This window comes from Trichomycterus rosablanca, chromosome 7 (assembly GCF_030014385.1).
Source record: "Trichomycterus rosablanca isolate fTriRos1 chromosome 7, fTriRos1.hap1, whole genome shotgun sequence".
Classification (NCBI taxonomy): Eukaryota; Metazoa; Chordata; class Actinopteri; order Siluriformes; family Trichomycteridae; genus Trichomycterus; species Trichomycterus rosablanca.
Genome location: NC_085994.1, coordinates 16,930,525 through 16,943,510, shown reverse-complemented (window position 1 = coordinate 16,943,510; position 12,986 = coordinate 16,930,525). Strand labels below are relative to the sequence as shown.

Genomic DNA, 12,986 nt, shown 5'->3' with positions numbered 1-12,986 from the left:
TGTCTCTAAGATGAAAATCCCCCATCCCCCAACGTCCACAGAATTTTTTGTGAGTTTTCTAAACTCAGTTACCTGAGTAGTGTTTTTTAGCTGCTTTACACTAACCGATTGCTAACTAAACTGCCGTAGGATGGCTGGGACCGCCTCGTAGTGCAAATTAACCAGTAAACGTGAGGCACTTCAATGCTAAGTGAGTGAAAAATATTAAATCCCTCAACACAAACCTTCGATTTTGAATTTCACAGCACATTACACGGAAAACGGCTAATTTCACGGTTCATGACGTGATTTTCATGATTTTAAATTAGGTAAGGCCTAATTTTCAGGTCACAGCTAACAGGTGAACAAAATCAATTCAAACTTCAAGCTTCCAACTTTAAGACGGCAGTTTGGAGAGGGTCTTTGCTGTTACAGCATCATTGTGCTGATGTGTAAATTGTAAGGTCCATAGACATGGTTTGACCAATTTGGTGGGAGAGAATTTCGGTGGCCTAAACAGACTCCTTTAGGATGAATTGGAATGTCAACTGTTTTCATTTAACCATCCAATCATTTATATTGTGTAAGGCTCCCTGAAATAGTGGATGCTTGTATTGCTAAAAAACAATGAACCAACTCCAGATGAATGCACACAGTTTTAAAATAGGTGGTAGCTCACGAGCTGACCAAGCTTAAGGTCAGATGTACACACACTTTTAGCCATACACTGGATTTCAATTTAGCTGAAAGTGACCCAGATCAGTAGAAATCCAGCACCTCAGAGCTGCAGGCTGAACTGCTCCGTTATTCAGGTTATATTTGTCAAACAGTGACGTTTACAAGACCATTCTTTAACACATGCTATAAATACAGCAGCCTGCGCAATTAATCCCTTCCCCACGTCCTCAGTCACGTCATTAAACTTTTACACACGGGAAGAATTTTTAGGACGGCTTTGTTAGATCCAGAGACTAACTGTGTAATGTGATGTAGAGTGGGATTAGATATAACCGCAGGAAGCAGGAGTTCAAGTTTTCCTTCTCATCTCTAGAAAGTATTGCTTTATGGATCACATGGTTAGCTATTAGCAGAGCACCAGACTGTGTATTCTTTTTTTTTTTTTTTGTCTTTTTTTAATTGGCGACTCCGGTGACCCGCAGCAGTGGAAAATGGAAGCTGGGATGTGCTAACAGCGTCCATCCTGCTGGCACAGTGCAGCAGAAATTTCACCCAAGCACATAATTGGCAGGAGCTTTTCGTGACTTTACTGAAGCGAGAAGCGTTTACAAAACGATCTGTGCTGTACTGGGAGGGGAAATGGGGTTAGCAGGAGATGTGGTTATCCCCTGTACATCTTCTTCCTTTGTGTAAACGAGGTGTATGTGTCAGACTGAACTCTGGAGGTCTGCTGTAAAATCTTTGTAATGAGTTGATGGTGTAAGAGGTTTTTTTCTTTTTTTTGACTTTGAGTCCACTACTAGTGCGGTGGGTGGGTCGGTGGGTGGGTGGTGTCTGCAACATCTGCACACTTAAAAACGGTGATTTTTAAGCATTTTTTTTCTTTTAGCTGAAGCTAACAGGTGTAACACTCAACAACTTAAATTTAGTCGCCCCCCCCCCAAAAGCAGCAACACAGACGAAACTGCAATTCATTAGGCATACTTGGCAACCTCTTGACAAATCATATTTTCAAACACCAGACTGTTTAACCAATGTCTAATCCAAGAAATATGTTCTGCTAATCATGTTGGTGCCTTTTAAGATAATTTATTACAATTAGGGATGTCCCGATCACGTTTTTTTGTTCCCGATCCCGATCATTAATTTTGATCCCGATCCGATACCGAGTCTGAAACCGATACTTGTATTTTCTAGATATTGTCTAGATAAGAACTAGATAACACTGTTCACACAGTGCACACTTCAATACATTACAGTTATTCAAATTAATCCAGTGTATATGTTTAACAACTGAATAGCTCTGCAGTGCTGTAGGAAAAAAAATGCCTGCATCCAAGCTATTGCTTAATGTTCTTTTATTTTTACAAAATAAAAGTAAACAAACTTAGTGCAGCATTGTAGTAGTAAAACTAGAACACTCAAAATCAAGTGAAGGTTCTTTTTGAGGAAAATCAGCATCTCTGCCATGTTAGCGGACAGCCGGTTCCTCTTCTTATCATATAATAATAAACTCACTGTATTTGGCTGAGTGTTTATTTTTTAGGTGCCGTAGTAATTGTAGATCGTTTGGTAAAATGATATCTGGTTTGTTTATGAGTCACCGTACTTGTAGGCGTGTTGTAACTAAGCCAATCAGAGTGCTTGATACTGAGATGTTGTTCAGTCTTGTAACTTGTGCTGTATGTTATGCTCCTTTCATACTCGAATTAAAAGTTATTGTTTTGTAAACCGGAGTGATCTTTGACTCACACACCATATAAATAGTAAAATTCTACAGTAATGAACGCAGCTCTGCTACTACCACCTCGTGAAACGCTCGCGTTGCAGACATTACACTTCGCTGTTGGACTCTCCGTTTACGACACCTGCTTGACCGCTGACGTAAAACGAAGGATCGGGCTTAGTATCTGGCTTAGTAAAGCCGATACCGATCAGTTAAAAAAAATGCCTTAGTCGGGCCAGATTCTGATCTTTGAGATCGGATCGGGACGTCCTTAATTACAATACTTATCAATGAATACATAGTCCCCATTATCCACTTCACTCTGGTCAAATCCCCCAGTCTGTCCAGCCAACACAAGGCAAGAAGCCACCCTGGGGAAAATGTCAAACCACAAGAGGCATCATACACTCACTAACTCCAAAACTAGGAGCAAATTAAAGTAACCTGTCTAATACTCACATGTTTTGGGAGCTAAAAGAAAACCCACAGAGAAAAAAATACAGACGTTTACAGATGTTTATTGGAGGCGTGAATGAAACCCAGCGCTTTAGGACTGATGTTGTTGTGCGACACCCACTCCTCCAGCTACTTAATTGTGTCAAAAATCAATTCAAGACTTCTAAAACGTGTACAGATGTGTGTGTGTGTATGTGGTCAGTCTATAGTAAAGATCTTGTTGATAAATCTGTTGGAGCACAGCACTGTGTGCGGCTTCATTATAACAAACACTAACCCACAGAGGATCCATGCTGGTGACGGACCGGGAACCGAGGAGAGCGGTGTTATCCTGAAGAAAAGCCTGTTGGGATAATCACAAGCCCTTCTACCTGCCACCTTAAATTCCTCATCCTCTACTATTTCCATTCCTCCCGCTTGACCCCAACCCCCCCCCCCCCCCCCCCCCCCCCCCACACATCCCCCCCCCCCCCCCCCATCCTTTTCCCCATATGTTTATTTACTAAAACAGTGTGGTCCAGGATGACTGGCTGATTTCCTCAGGGGTGAACACAATAAGAAATAAACAGAGAATGGAACAGACTGAGAGTGACAAAGAAGATGAAGAGAAAATGTATGTAGAATTTCAGACTTCTATTGAATGGGTTTTTATATACTATGGTGAACAGCACGGGCACACAGAGCTTTGCACATCTCCCTATAGAGTTTTTATTCTGTAGCACACCTGCTACAGGGTGTTTCACACAGTGTTCCTTCAGCTTCAACATCCTGCGACATCCTCAGACAATGGGATTTTGGCCTTCTGTGCCATGTCTAGAACTGCTGTATGCTTAGTAAACCAATGAGCTGGATGATACAAGACTCACGACGAAAATTTTAAAACTGAATTTAGTAACTGTTTGCAGATTTTGTTTATGAGCATATGCAGAACAACAAGTTACGTTTACCGTATTAAAAAAGGGAGAAAATCATGCAGGGGTGTTTAACATGGCACTAAAATAAATAAAAGTAATCAAATTATTGAATGCTAAAAAAACCTTCAATTATTATTATCTGATAATAATTATAATTGTTTTTATTTTATTTATTAATTTAATTATTTTCACTAATTCAATTTTGTTTGTTTATAATTCCACAATGCTGCTGCTTAAAATTCCACCGACATGGTGACTGTGTGTTAGTGTGTGTTGTGCTGGTATAAGTGGATCAGACACAGAAATGCTGATGGAGTTTTTAAACACCTCACTGTCACTGCTGGACTGAGAATAGTCAACCAACCTAAAATATCCAGCCAACAGCACCCCATAGGCAGCCTGTGACCACTGATGAAGGTTCTAGAAGATAACCAGTTCAAACAGCAGCAATAGATGAGCGATCTACAAGGTGGACCAACTAGGTAGGAGTGTCTAATAGAGTGGACAGTGAGTGGACACGGTATTAAAAACTCCAGCAGTGCTGCTGTGTCTGATCCACTCATACCAGCACAACACACACTAACACACCACCACCATATTTCATTGTCACTGCAGTGCTGAGAATGATCCACCACCTAAATAATACCTGCTCTGTAGTGGTCCTGTGCGAGTCCTGACCATTAAAGAACAGGGTGAAAGCAGGCTAAAACGGTATGTCGGTAACAGAAGGACTACAGTCAGTAACTGTAGAACTACAAAGTGCTTCTATATGTTAAGTAAGGCTGATAAAATGGACAGAGTGTGTAGAAACCAGGAGGTGGTTTTTATGTTGTTATGGCTGATCGGTGTGTGTGTGTGTGTGTGTATATATATATATAAAGCATTATACAACAGGTAGTTCCGACCTTACAATCTGATTGGCTGAGAAGCGTTCTAACTGTGCTGATATTCGTGATAACAGCACGGCCTTTTCACACCACAACTGTATTACTCCGCTGACGCATTGCCAGTAACGACAAGCTTCATGCACACAAACGTGCACGCAGCGACACAGACTTTTTTTTTCCCGATCGCGATTTAAATCCGTTATCTGATACACAATCTAGCGCACTGTGTAGGGAACATAAATCCACGATCTGACACACAATCTAGTGCACTATGTAGGGAACATAAATCCGCAATCTGATACACAAACTAGTGCACTATGTAGGGAACTTTAATGTGTTTGTAACGCGAACAGTTAGCTTAATAGCCCAGTTAGCAGCTCCTAAGAGTTCTGTTATCACCCATATGCTTTGGTGTGTGCGAAAGGTTTTTTATTTTTCCCTTCGGAGGTTCTTGCCTTCTTCTTCTTGCTGTTCTTACCTCCCTAAAATGAGTTTTTGCAACTTGGGATGTCTGCTTTGTAGTGTTAAACTTTATATTCGTTGTGGAACTACTTTTTGGCGGAAGGTATTGTCAATATTAAAGCATATTTAATATGAAATTCAGGGATTCTTTGATTTATTTTCTTTATTTTGTAAAAACTGTTGTATAAAAGCAATAGAACACTTGAGGTCGTGTGTTATCGCGAATAACATCACGACCGTGCGTTACTGCGATTTTATCACGGGGAAGGTTGTTTTTGCACGACGCGAAGCTGAGTGCCTAAAACGTCTTTCCCCGTGATAAAATCATAGCAGTAACGCACGGTCTCGAGTGGCTTATTGCTTTTATAAAACGGCGGTCAACATAAAATATAATAAAATACAACGTTGTTCAATTTATAAATGTTTTTATTTACAAAAACACTTACAAAAAAGCATTCTTCCATGACCCCAGGTAGTTCGTTAACAGTGTTGCTAGGCAACATGAAGGCGAACATAACATTCACTTTTTCTTTTCAGTGGCGTATTAATATGGAATGATGTGAGGTGGTCATAGGTGTGTGTTTATCGGGGATTTTACAACGGCTTCGAACGCGGCTCAGCCAATCAGATTTTAGGATCGGAACTATCCGTTTTATAAATATATAGAGTTAACTCAGTAATTGATTTAATTGACTAGTGATGAAAAGTTCCATCATTGCTGAATTGACATTGTTGGGTCTCGATCAAAGCCCTTAACCCTCAATTGCTTGCACTATATACAGAGCATTTAGCAGACGTTTTTATCCAAAACGACTTACAATTATCACTGAATGCAATTTGAGAAATTGAGGGTTGAGAGCCTTGCTCAGGGGCCCAACAGTGACAACTTGGCGGTGATGGGGCTTGAACTGGCAACCTTACTAGTCAAGTACCTTAACCACTGAGCTACCACTGCCTTTATATAAAGATGCCATATATAGAGTTGGTCTCCTCCTGCCATATAATCCTGCATACAGAATTGATTCAGCACAGAATAACTGACCAGGTATCAAGGCAGAATCTCTTCTTCTAGATGAAGCTTAATTAAAAAAGTTGAGTAAGTGTGCTTTACCTTGCTGTCTCCGGTGAGAGGAAGCGAGAAGGCGTACTCCAGCTGAAAAATCACACTGAATGCTGGGTGCCTCATCATCTTCAGCTCTACGTTCCCCCTCAGCATCAGGACCGAGCTGCAGGAAAACCAAGGCCATGAATATTCAGCACGTATACAAATCAGCCAGCAGACATAAGCAACATAGCTCAAACCATGTGTCTACTAGTACATTTCCTTCCTCTGAGCAGATGTTCATGTCAGACACATCTTTATTATGTATGTCCTTTATGGCTCATGTGTCTAAAATCTGAGTGAATTTGAGTGTAATAGAGGTATGTAAAAAGAAAGAAGTATTGTATACACAAAATCATAAAATTCAAATAATTAAGTGGTGCTGGCCACGTGGTGCCTCTGGCAGAATTGGTGCCTTACAGCAATGAGGATCCTAGGACGCTGGTTTGATTCCAGCCTTCAGTCACTGTCATTCTATTAGTGTCCCTGTGAATTGTCTGTAGATACTCCAGTTTCTACCAACCTCCCTACAACTTGGTTGACTGGCAACACAGAAATGCCTCTTGTTTGGGGCGCACTGATGGCACAGTGGCACAATAAAACACGCTAGTCCACCCCGATGAGATTTCCAGCTGTCGAGTTTGAATCTCAGCACTGCTATCGACCAGCCAGGCGTCTAGAGTCATGATTGGCTATGTCAAGGAAAGAGCAGGCCAAAGGGATTCCATTACTGCTTCAATTGCAGCCAATGCTGGCTGGTCGATGGTGCCTGCACAGAGACGTGGAATAATGGAGATCAGTGCGTGACTCTCTGTACACAATACTGACACCTCATGCAGGTGAAAAGAAGCATCTGGCTACTACACACACACAGTTCTGCTGCAGTAGAATAGATTACTGGGTGGCACAGTAGCCCACTACAGGAGTCCACTACAGGAGACCAGTCTACACAGACATGATCGGGCATGTCTGGGAAAGTCGTAGGCTAGTGGTTAAGGTTAAGGTACTGGACTAGTAATCAGAAGGTAACTGGTTCAAGCCTCACCACTGCCAGGTTGTTGCTGTTGTGCCCTTGAGCAAGGCCCTTAACTCTCAATAGCTCAGACTGTATACTGAAACTGTAACGTAAGTCGCTTTGAATAAAGGCGCCTGCTAAATGCTGAAAATGTAAATGTCTGGGTGAGGGTATTTAAGAAGCCCTGCGATGGTTTGGCATCCCATCCAGGGTGTTCATGCCTTCTGCCAAGTGTTTCCTGGTGAAACCAGCCCCACCACAACTGTGACCAAAATAAAGCCATTAAAGACAATGAAATAAAATAAAAGCTTGTTGCATGTTATTCTAATTTTGGTCTGTTGTACTATTTTGCTAATTTCTCCTGTTCAAGTATTCAAGCACTCTAAATATGGCTTTAACAAATGAAATGACTAAACTTGTTAGTGGCTAATCGAGCCTTTCGTAGAGGGAGTTATGAGAGTTCAGTGTGGTGTTAAGAGCTAGCATTGCCCTCTTAAGCAACCATTCGGGTTTAATGAGAAAAAGAGCTGACTGCGAATCTACTAAATTAACCCAGAGAGGAATTAAAATGAGGATATTCTCACTTTCATAGGGTGATACAATTTACAACAGGCAGGGTATCATTATTTTGGAGATGAAATGGTTTTATTGGTCTCGGAAGAATATTTACAAAAACAATTATACATGTAAATATACATAATAATGGGCCAAAAATGAGCCAAACCCAACATTTCTTTCAAGGGTCCTAACAACAAATCATTGGTCAGAAAATGAGCAAGAACTTAGAAACTGCACTTTTGAGACCTGTGCCACAGCGTCATTGTTACTGCTTGTTGCTAAAGTGAACTGTTGGTGGGGGACGGTGAAATTGGGGAATCTCATTTACATAGTCTCCTTATATGCAAATGAATTCATGAAAATATTTAAATGCCCAGGTGTTCACATTTAATTTTATTTTCATTTGATTATTATTATTTATATATGAAAACATATAAAATTAATAATGTATAATTATTATTTTAAATTTGTTTTATATATTTTATTATTGTATTTTTTCAATTTTTTTTATTTTCTTTTTTTTTTATTAATTAATAAATTAATTAATTTATTTATTTATCTACTTATTTATTTATCCATTTAATTGTGGTGCATAGATATTTGGTAGACCTGGCATGTACATTTACTGATTATTTTATAGGTTTCACCGACCATACAGATGAACTTTATGGTTATACAATTACTGACTGTAACCCATATGTTGCTTTGTTCACTTTGTCACTCAGCACTGCAATGACACTAACATGTTAATAACTTAAGCATTTAGCAGACACTTTTCTCTAAAGCAACTGTTAAAACTGTTACTAAATACAATGCAAGCAAGTTTTAGGATTAAGAGTCTTTAGGATTAGGAGTCTCAAGGGCCCAACAGTGGCAACTTGGCTACAATCAGTAATTGTATACCCAAAGACACACTAGCAAGTCACCTAGTTCGTCCCAAACCCAGTAAAAATAAAACAATAAAGCTACAACAGTATGGAACATGTTTCTTACATTTACTTGGACTTTTATTTTATTGCAGACAGGATGAACCTGAGATATTTCATGTTTTGTCTGGTCACCCTAATTTCACTTCTTAATAAACATCTATTGCTGCATTTCAGACCTGCAACACATTCCAGAAACCACTTTGTACCACTTTGTAATGTTGCCATTCCTTTCCACAACACATAAAAGACATTTTGACACCAGGCCATGAAGTGTTTCAGGTGCTATTTTGTCTCGTTCTTTCTGCAAACACATATAAAGTTGTGCAAGAGGAAGTGTAAATTGCCTTTTCCAAGGGCAACAACCTCATACCATGACAGACCCTGGCCTTTGGACTTGTTGCTGAAAACAGCCTGGTCAGTCTTTTTCGTCTTTGGTCTGGACCATACAGTGTCAATTTCTTCCAAAAAAGATCTGGAGTACACAATACACATTTCTACAGTGTGATGGTCCATTCTAGATGCCTCAGAGCCCAGAGAACTTGATGCCACATCTGGACATGGTTAACATAAGGCTTCTTTTTTTTGCACAGTAAAGTTTTAAGTGGCATTTGTGCATGTAACTCCGTATTGTAGTGCTTGACAAAGTGGTTTGCCAAATCAGCTATTGATCAGTGATGGTTTTTGATGCAGTGCCATCTGAGGGATTGTAGATCACGGGTGTTCAGCTTAGGCTTGTGCCCTTGCCCTTACAATCCTGATTCCTCAAATTGTTTAATGATATTATGCACTGTAGACAGAGAACTATGCAAATCCCTTCCAATCTTTCCTTGAGGAAGGTTGTTAATAAACATTTTAATAATTTTCTCATGCACTTGTTAATAAAGTGGCAATCCTCTGCTCATCTTTGCTCCTTAAAGACTCACAAATAAAATAAAATTTACTAAGAACATAAAATTAGCATTTTCCATACTGCCCCATATTGTTTTGATTTGTTGTTGCCCATTCATTGCACTGCAATGGTCATGGGCATAATTGGTCCGAATTTAAAGCTAAACACATACCTCCACATAAACAAACATCTATAGAGGGTCAGTCTCCAGGGTTTTAGTGCTGCTATGTGAAAGTGTGTGAGTGTGCTGATGGAAGTGTGTGGGATGTAATTATACAGGTAGTGGAGGAGGCGAGCTGCTTTTCACTATGCTCAGATGAAGCACTGGACTCTTTCTGCTTCTATCCTGCCATACAGCAGAAACATTCAGGAGAATGCATCCTTAATGTTAATGTTCTTAATGCCTTGGAACAGATTCCTATAAAGAGGCTAGCAGTTCTCAGGAGAATTAACAAATTAGAATTTGATTTGCATTTTAATAAAGTACATAAACATCCTTAAGTGGATTTCAACACACTCAGAAATAGTGATATTTACTGAATAATGTAGTGTAATGCTTATGCAAATCTAACACATTTAAACTCCAAGACTCACAATAAACAAGCTTAGGTGGTGGTGGTGGGGGTATTAGAAAAACAAAAACAAACTGGAATAATGGGAAGTGTTCTTGGATCATTGTTTTGCCAGAAAGTACAATAATTATAAAGGCTGAAGAATTTTTGTAGTTCAATTCCAGAAAACACCTTAGCGTTAAAATAGAAGCTTTTTTTAATTGCGCTTTAGTTTCCTATACTGATATTCAGCATTACAGGGCAAGCGACTGAAAAATCACACTAACCTTATTCTAATCATTTGCACTGAATGGTATCAGCCAGGTTAATGTAGTCTGGACAGTAGCCGATGATGCCAATTCTCAAGCAGCTTTCAAGTGTTCATCAGTAAGTGTGGACCCATTTTTAGACTTAATGATGTTTTTCTGCTTTATGAGGATTCACACAAGTAGGTCGATCAAAAGATTCTGTCAAATACGTGGCATATTTTTATGTTTGGATATTTTTCCTCAGCCAGCAAGTTCCAAAATTGCCCAGCAGAGGGCCCTTGACTTCATATAAATGTCAGATTGTAGGGTTAAAATTTCTGTATGTAACATGGGATCTGAGTATTCTCTGTATGAACGAAACAGCCGTCTCGGCATTGGTCCTGCCCGAATTGAACCGTTTTTGGTTTCTTTGTGCTTGGTTGTGCACTCATCAAAAGGGTTACAAAAGAAAAAATGCAAAAATGGTGCAAACTGGCTACTGACGAATGAAAACTTTCTAGATTAGCAGTGCTTTAGGCGGGCTGAGGCGTAGCTATGGTAACAAACTGTGAATTAAAGAAACAGTGGCCACATTGACTTGTTTGAATGAGGCATGATCTACCAGCATGCACTGTGTGATCGACTGGTCAATCACGATCGACGTATAGAGCACCCCTGATCTAGACTGTCAGTTCCTGTAGCAGAAAAAAAAAAAAAAAAATGCCCACATCACTAACCCTCCTCAGTGCTTGACCATGGGGATGTCATTCTTCTGGTCATAAGCATCGCCTTTCTTGCGCCAAACAAACCGCTGATCCATATGGTCAAACAGTTCCAGTTTTGATCAGTCACTCCGTAGAACTGGGTCCCAGAACTATCTGAGTCTCTTGCTGTCTTTAAAAAGCGATTAGAAACCCACCTCTTTACTAAGCACTTAAGCTGACTTGTACTTATTTACTAAAATCTTGTTCCATCCTTTTCCATTTCCAAAAAAAAAAAAAACACTTGGGTTCTAACAGGTTTTAGCAGATGTGTTCTTCCGACTGTTGTTTACCTAAACTTGAGAAATGAAATGTTCACTTTGGAAGCACTTCTGTAAGTCGCTCTGGATAAGAGCGTCTGCTAAATGCTGAAAATGTAAATGTAATGTAAATCTAAATTAATTCTGGAACATTCCAGGTGACACTTCATGTGCCTCTTGGTCAAGAGTGGCATGTGTCAGGCTCCAGGCATGAAGTCCTTGGTTGCTAAGTGATTTTCTGTGGTTGCTAGTGACACATTTGTCCCAGCCTTCATTAAGCTATCAAGTAAGTATGTTGCAGCAACATGGGAATTTTTCTTCATTGCCCTGATTAGAATGCTAAGGATCTGGATGACATGATCAGGAAGGTTTGCTGGTGCAAATAAGTTTTAAACTTCAAGTCAAGTCAACTCATACTCATTTATATAGCGCTTTTGAGAGGAACCAGACTCAGCAGGGACCCTTCTTTGGGTGGCCTGGAGGACAATACTTCAGAACAATACTTCCAGTGGTGTCTCTAGGCAGTGATAGCTCAATGGTTGACTACTGATTACTGGACTAGTAATCAAAAAGTTGCCGGTTCAAGTCCCAAATTGCCACCGTTGGGTCCCTGAGCAAGGCACTTTAACCCTCAATTGCTTAAAATCGTGTTCAGTCATAATTGTAAGTTGCTTTGGATAAAAGCGTCTGCTAAATGCCACAAATGTAAATGTCTCTAGGATATAACACCCCGTATATTCTTTTCTTCCCACTGTGTTTAATTCAGGAAAAAGTGCACAATTATTGTGCATTAAAATGTTCCCAAGTCTGTATAAAAGCTACATATGGGCACTAGACAAAGCATTAGTAAGTTACAAGCTACAGCTATGCAGTAGACAGTACAAAGAAACACCTTTTATTTGTAAATGGGGTTACATGAACCCAGTTGGTAGAGAAAAAATAAAGAAAGAAATAATAATGAGGAACGATAAGGAAATTTATTTTCATAAAGTCCTTGGTTGCCAGTGACATATTTGTCCTAGTCTTCATCAAGTGATCCTGTAAATCTTATTTCTCCCAGAATTTTTCTTCATTTTCCTGATAAGATTGCTAAGGATCTGGATGAAATTTTGAGATTTCTTCCACGACCAGGCAGGTTTGCTCATGCACCAAATGTTTTAAACTTCAGGGAAATACTTTCAGTGGTGTCTCTAGGATATTACACACTGGGTTTTTTTTCTTTCCACTGTGGTAAATTCAGAAAAAGCACAATCATTGTGCAAAACAATGTTCCCAAATCTGTTTTTAAAAGCTAAATATGGGCACTAGACAAGGCATTAGTAAGTAACAAGCTACAGCTATGCACTAGTATAAAGAAAGACCTTTTGATTTCTAAATGGGGCTCCTTGAAGCAACATGGTAAAAGGAAAAATGAGGGGAAAAAATTATAATAAGGAACATTAGAGAAATCTATTTCCATGAAGTCCTTGGTTGCTAAGTGATCTTCTTAAGGTTGCTAGTGGCATATTTGTCCCAGCCTTCGTCAAGTCATCCATACCCCTTTTCCACAAAAAAAACCATGGTTCTTGAAC

The 12,986-nt window shown here is 39.6% G+C and overlaps 1 protein-coding gene across 6 annotated transcripts in view; it reads right to left on the bottom strand.

Annotated features, from left to right (window-relative positions):
- The window catches only part of nphp4 (nephronophthisis 4), a 298,208-nt gene that overhangs the window by 179,927 nt on the left and 105,295 nt on the right, over positions 1-12,986 (bottom strand). For all 6 annotated transcript variants that reach the window (XR_010013356.1, XM_062999062.1, XM_062999063.1 and 3 more), the window contains exon 9: positions 6,214-6,328. Coding sequence is in view for 5 of the 6 variants with exons in the window: in XM_062999062.1 (XP_062855132.1) it covers positions 6,214-6,328 (115 nt within the window). In the remaining variant the exon portion in view is untranslated. The remainder of the gene's footprint in view (positions 1-6,213; positions 6,329-12,986) is intronic.